Source organism: Enhydra lutris, unplaced genomic scaffold (genome assembly GCF_002288905.1).
Source record: "Enhydra lutris kenyoni isolate GAN:26980312 unplaced genomic scaffold, ASM228890v2 scaffoldscaffold82, whole genome shotgun sequence".
NCBI lineage: Eukaryota > Metazoa > Chordata > Mammalia > Carnivora > Mustelidae > Enhydra > Enhydra lutris.
The window spans coordinates 564,315-570,650 of NW_019154166.1; the positions used below are offsets into that span (position 1 = coordinate 564,315).

Genomic DNA, 6,336 nt, shown 5'->3' on the forward strand with positions numbered 1-6,336 from the left:
TGGGCGGGGAGGCGCGCGCCGGGCTGCAGCCATGAGCGGGGCGGCCGGCCGCTGCGTGGGGCCCAGCCGGCCGGGGCGCGGGCGCGGCTGGCCGTGGGGGAGGAGGTGCGCCGCGGGGACGCCCCGAGGCCGGGGAGCCGGGCGCCGGCCGCCCCTCGCGGCCTGGGAGACGCGCTGCGTGAGCGCCGACCGCCTGCAGGACTGGCGGCGGCCGCGGGGGAGGAGAGCCGAGGCCCGGGCCGCGGGAGCCAACGAGCCGGGGGCTGGCGGGACCCCTGGGCGTGCGGGCCCGGCCGAGGCGGCGGGGGACCCTGGGGCCGTGTGGGTGGACGGGGCCGTGGGGGAGCCCCAGGTGGTGGGGCCCGTCGGGTCAGTGTGGGTGACCGGCGCCGGGCGGGAGGAGGAGGGCGCGCTTGACGACAGCCCCCGGGGCTGTGAGCGGAAAGGCCGCCCGGGCTCCGCGGGGCATGAGAGCATCCTGGAGCTGTGGCTGAAGGTGCGTGCCATGAGGGCAGCCTCGGGCCGCGGGGAGGAAAGCAGGGTGGAACTCCACCCTGTGTCTGCGGGGGAGGGTCCCGTGGAAAGGGGTGTCCCTGGCCGGGCTTCCTGGGTGGAAACAAGCTTGGCTGGCCTCACAGGGCCCTGGGTGAAAGGACAGGCCAGGGCAGCCCCCGGGGCCCCGGGAGGATCTGCAGCTGTGGGGCTAGGGGCAGCTTACGCGATGGCCACGGGCTCGTGTGGGCAGCGACAGGCCATGGGCCTGCTTCCCCGGGGTGTGCCTGCGGCCCTGGGGACAAGTTCCGGGATTATCCCATACCTGCTGAAGAGAGGACAGGCTTTGGGGGTGCCTGGAGCCATGGGGTGGCCTGAGGCTGTGCAGAGAGTGGTGGGCTGTGGGGCTGCTCCGGATCTGTGGGACGGGGGGCAGCGGGCGCAGGTGCCGGGAGCACTGGCTCGAGAGGCGGTCTGTGGGGACACCCCCGGCCTGTGGGGAAGGGGACAGCCTGCGAGGATGCCTGATGCTGTGGGGGCACACAGAGGCATGGAGGAGGAAGCAGCCTCTGTGGATGCCTTGGACATGTGGCAGAGGAGGCAGACCGTGGAGGGGATGGGCTCTGGGGGTGTCCCTGGCATATGGGGTGTTGGACAGCCTGTTGGGGTGCCTTGTGCTATGGAAGAGGAAGCCAGATGTGAGGGTGACCCAGGATTCAGGGAAAGGGGACAGGGCGTGTGGGTAGAGACCGGGTCTGGAAGTGACCCGGGGCCGTGGGCAGCTGCACAGACCGTAGAGGTCAGTGGCCGTGATGAGCAGGAGGTAGGCCCTGGGGGTGCTCCAGGCCTGTGGGGTATAGGGCCGGGAATGGGGGTACCTCCGACTCTGGGGAAGGAGACAGGCTTTGGGAATGTACCGGGTTTCTGGGGGACCGAGCAGCCTGTGGGGGTGTCGCAGGCTGTGGTGGTACCACCAGGAACCCTGGGAGAACAGGAGAGCTATGGAGGTGTCCCTGGCCTGTGGGAGAGGCAGCAGGCTCTGGGGGTGCCTCTGGCCGATGCAGTGCCTGGGATCGTTGGGGAGGATACAGGGTCCAGGAACGTCGTGAGGCTGTGGGAGAGGAGGCCGGCTGTGGGGGAGCAAGAGGCGCTGGTACCTACAGCTTCAGGGGTTCCTGGGCCCGCGGATCAGGAGGCCGGCTGTGGCGATGACCCCTGTCTGTGCCGAAGGAGACAGGCTGTGGGGTGGCCTGACCTGCAGGGGATGCCTGAGGCCGCAGTTTTGCCCAAGCACAGGTGTGCCCCTGCAGGGGTGCCCCCAGCGGTGGGTATGCATGGGCCTGGAAGGGGGCCTGCCAGGGTGCCTGCCTTGGTGTGGGTGTCTGGCCCTGCGTGGCAGGAAGGCAGCTCCGGAGAGGTCTTGAACCTGTGGGAGAGGGTTCAGAGAGCCGCAGCACCGGTGGCAGCAGGGGTCCCTGCAGCTCCTGAGGAACTGTGGTCTGTGCGGGAAGACGCTGGCTCTGTGGGTTTCCCCGGGTCGTGGGGAAGGAGACAGGATGTCGGGGTTCCTGAAGCACCTGGGCTCAGGGAGGAGACAGGCCCCGGGGGTGTCCCAAGATTTTGGGGAAGGAGACCGAGTGCCAGGGTGCATGGGACTGCCGAGGTGCCCACAGCTGCCAGGGTGTCTGGTCCTCTGGGGATGGAGACCGGCTTGCCAGGAAGGAGGCAGACTGCAGAGGTGTCCACAGCTGGTGGGGCGCCCGTGGTCCCCAGCACACCCAGGCCTGTCCTGGAGGAGTCCACTGCCAGAAGTGTTGCAGGCGTGTGGGGGGAGAGGGAGACAGCAGGAGGACCTGCGGACGCCTGGGCTCCCACAAGGATGGGGGTGCCCAGCACCGCCAGGATGCCCGTGCCCACGGGGGAAAGTCTGGGGCCTGGTGGCCCCTCAGGCTTGTTGGGAGGGAGACGGGCTGCTGAGATGCCCACGGCTGCTGGCCCTTCCATGGCTGTGGGCGCCCGTGGGCCGATGATGGCTGATTCCTGCTCTGGGGACTTCTCAGGTATGTGGGGACAGAGACTGGTGATGGACGCGCCCACTGCTGCCAGGGTTGCAGGAGCTGCCGGTGGGGCAACTGGCTCCGATGGGGTCTTGGGCCCGTGGAGGAGGAGACCCAGCGGACCAGCCACTGAGGCTGTGCGGGTGCCTGTGTCTTTAGGGGTGCTCGCAGCTATAGGGGTTCCTGTGACGGGACGTGCGCCTGCCGCGGTGTGGGTGACAGGGTGTACGGGAGAAGAAACCGCTGCGGCTGCCTCGGGCCTCCCGGCGCCAAGGAGACAGTCCATGGAGGGAGCTTTGGGGGAGGAGGCAGGAGGCCGAAATGTGGAGCTGGCCCCGGGGAGCCAGGCGGTAGGGGTGTCTCACACCCATGGCTGTGGGACCAGGTCGTGGAGCTGCCCGAGGCCTGGCGGGGGAGAGGCCGACCACGAGAGCATGTGCTTCGCATCTGGGACCAGAACTGCCGTGGGGATGCCTGACGCGGTGGGGGCGCCCCTAGTTTCAAGGCCGGAAACAGGCATCAGCTGTTTCAGGGTTCCCCCGCAGCAGGGTGGGGGGGCCAGGCCAGAGGAGCAAATGGAGCCAGGGGGAGGGGGAGCCCTCTGGGAGAGCACCTTGTGGGGGAGGGCCGGTTGAGGGGGCCTTCCAGTAGCACGTTAGGGAGCAAGTGGGGGGGGTCCTGGGCTCTGCGGGAGGGGACTGGTGGGGGGAGGTCTGGCCTGGGATATGGACCAAGACACAGCTTGTCGGGGTGTCTCAGGATCGGAGCGAGAGGCTTCGTAGAGATGTCCTAGGGGATGTTGGGTGACAGACCGGGAGGTTTCCTGGAGTGGCAGAGAGGGAACAAGTTGCAAAGAGAGGGGTGTCCCGGGCATTTGTACAGGGGGTCATCGTGGGGGTGGGTGTCCCTAGACTTTGTGTTTGTGTATGTGCGTGTGTGGCGTCACTCAGCATCACCTAGTGTTTCCTGGCGGAGAGTGGGAAGGGGCCGACCTCGTCAGACTTGCGGACAGGCTCACCTGCCTCTGCGGGCCACGTGACTGTGGCTGCAGCCCCTGGACTGTGATGGGGTCAGCCAGCAGCAGGGTCGCTCGCTCACCTGCCCCTCCCATCTCGACAGCTCTAGGAATCGGGGGTCTCGAACAGCTGCCCTGATGTTCCTGCCGATGTGTCTCTCTGGAAGCAAGTCCTGTCTGCAAACCTCGGATTTACTCAAAAGCTGAAATTAGGGGTTTTTTCTTAAGACCTGGATTTCCCTACTGATTTACCATAGGGTTCTTTGACAGAACAAATACCCCAGTACATTGAAAACTAGTCAGTTTGTGGAAAATCAGCTTAATTCAACACGTGTTGAGTTCACGTGTCTGTCACGCTCCAAGCACAGTGTTGTGGGAAATACCAGAGAAGAGTAGGACAGGTCCTTCCCCTCCGGGAGCCTTGTCTAGCCGGGAAGATGGGACTGACCCTGCGGTGTAGGTAAATAACAGCGTGAGGCGAGAGGGTGATGAGCTCGTGCTGAGCGCAGGGGTGCTGCAGTGTCCGGGGGTGGGGGGCCCAGCCCACGCCAGCTCCCAGACCGCCTTCCTGTCTCGGCCTGCTATGGGCGGGGGGCTCCAGCTCACTCCGCAGACCCCCCGCAGGCCTTCTCCGAGTCCTGCACAGTCCCGGGAGCTGCCCGGGCGGCGGAGCTGGCGCTGTCTTACTAGCACTCCGGGCTCGCGCGCGCGGACCGCGTGTTGGTGAGCCCACCTTGCAGGAGGGTGCTTGCCCGCCGCGCTGCAGCTCTGGTCTTCCGGGTGACCCTTGAGATCTGACGCCTGGAGCGGCTCAGCAGCGAGTCGTTAGAACACTGTGCCCATATTCTCTCAGAGAGGAGGATTCCCAAAGGGAACGTGCTTTGGTGCCAGTCCCGGAGCCCTCGCTGCCACACGTGAGGCCGCTGTGGGCGTCTCCGGAATGTCGTTGCTCGTTGCACGGGCTTGGCGCCGCGTTGGCCTCCTCGTGCTGCGGCTCTGAAGCAGCTTTCTCTCGTTGTAGGCGATGACTGGGGGAGAGCAGGGCCGGCCGGCGGCTGGGCTCTCTGCAGCGCCCCGAGTGCTCTGACCGGATGGGCCCGGGCAGGCCGGCCGCCGCCGGGGCTCACCTGGCAGCCTGCGTCCAGCTACATGGGAGCAGCGACCCCAGGACCCTCCAGGCCCAGGTAGTTCTCTTGCCTTGCGGTTTTCAGATTTCTGTCGTGAAACATTTTGAACAAAAGTGGGACGAAAAGGGCAGTGAACACTGTTTAAGCCACCTTCAAGATTCAGTGGTGGTGTTTTCTCTTGGGTGCTTGCAGACCCGCTCCTGAGGCGGCTGCAGGAGTCACGGCGCTTCCTTTCTAGATGTTCTGGAATACTCGGTGTTTTAGAATAGGCCTAAAAGTGAGCTCTCCTGCCTAACCAATATCGCACCTAACAAAGTGGACCCAAAACCATTCCCTGATACAATCTAATAGCCCATTTTCCCTCCGCTTCACCCAGTTGTCCCCAAAAAGGGTTTTCCCCCAACACTGAACGTATGAAAATCTTCCCACAACAACGCTGGATTCTGCAGTGAACGCCCAAGTTGCGGGATGATTGCGTTGTGCTTGTCTCATCGCGCGTCTGCCCTCCAGAGTCCGTCCGTCAGCCCATCTTGCCCCAGTACACGTGGGCGTCCGGTGCAGACACGGGCACCCGGCATGCCTTGGTGTGCACATCACACGCTAGAATTTGTTCTTGGAGCTTGTTCTGAGAATTTCAGCTTTTTCTTCTGATGCAAACTTCACATCTGAAATGAATACACCAGAACGTGCGTGTGTTGTCACATTTGCTGAGTTTTGACGAACGCATAAGAGGTGTTGCATGTTCCTCTGTCAGGCAGGGTCTTTGCCGTTTCCCCAGAGAGGTCTTCCCGGCCCCTTCCTGCCCTCCCATGGCCACTAGCATTGGGATTCTTTGCACCGTAGATGGGTTCTGCCTGTTCCAGGCCTTCCTGTGAATGGAATCCTGTGCCACGGGATCTCGTGTGTCAGGCTGCTTTGGGCATGACGTCTGGAGCTCTGCCAGCGCGGCTGCTCTGGACCACCGAGCGGTGTCCCCGGTAGGAGCTCCGGCTGTTTGTTCTCCGGCTGCTGGTTTGGGTTCCTGCAGATGCAGCCACTGGGGGCTTCCTGGTACATCTCTGTAAAGGTGTTTTCACATCTCAGGCGCATACCGGGGAGTGAAGTCGCTGGGACGTGGGACGGCGTGTGTTTAGTTTAAGAAACCAGCAGACCTTCTTCCTGGGGCTGTGCCATCTCCCGTCCCTACTGACAATGACCGAGTGCCCCAGTTGCTCCGTGTCTTTGCCAGCCTGGGTTGGTTTTTTAAATTAGGGCCCTTCTGCTGGGTGTGAAGGAATGTCTCGTTGTAGTTTACCAAGAAAATTGAGGAAGAATATTGATGTAGTTTGAGACTGACAAGATACAGCAGTGGTACGTGGAATTCCTGGGTACGCTTCTCGCAGACTCCCCAAGTGTCAGCCCTCCAAGTACATTTCCCCTCCGTCTCCCCTGTGTCTCTGTCTTTCTGTACACACATGCGCTTACATGTGTATGCACTCGTGTGCTCACATGGACATAGGCACCCACGGGCACACATGCGCTCACACGTACATGCACACGTGCACACGTGTGCTCACGTACACACGCACCCACGGGCACAGTGCAATCACGTACACACGCACCCACGGGCACAGTGCAATCACGTACACACGCACCCACGGGCACA

The 6,336-nt window shown here is 63.6% G+C and overlaps 1 protein-coding gene across 5 annotated transcripts in view; it reads left to right on the plus strand.

Moving 5' to 3' along the window:
- LOC111161183 (KIAA0753 ortholog) overlaps positions 1–6,336 on the plus strand; it is a 43,113-nt gene that overhangs the window by 796 nt on the left and 35,981 nt on the right. For 2 of the 5 annotated variants that reach the window (XM_022524748.1, XM_022524749.1), the window contains exon 1: positions 3,269–4,748. In XM_022524748.1, coding sequence (XP_022380456.1) covers positions 4,656–4,748 — 93 coding nt within the window. In that variant the 5' untranslated portion in view covers positions 3,269–4,655. Of the gene's footprint in view, positions 1–3,268; positions 4,749–6,336 lie in introns of those variants that run through there. The other 3 variants (XM_022524745.1, XM_022524747.1, XM_022524746.1) reach the window with 3 other exon arrangements.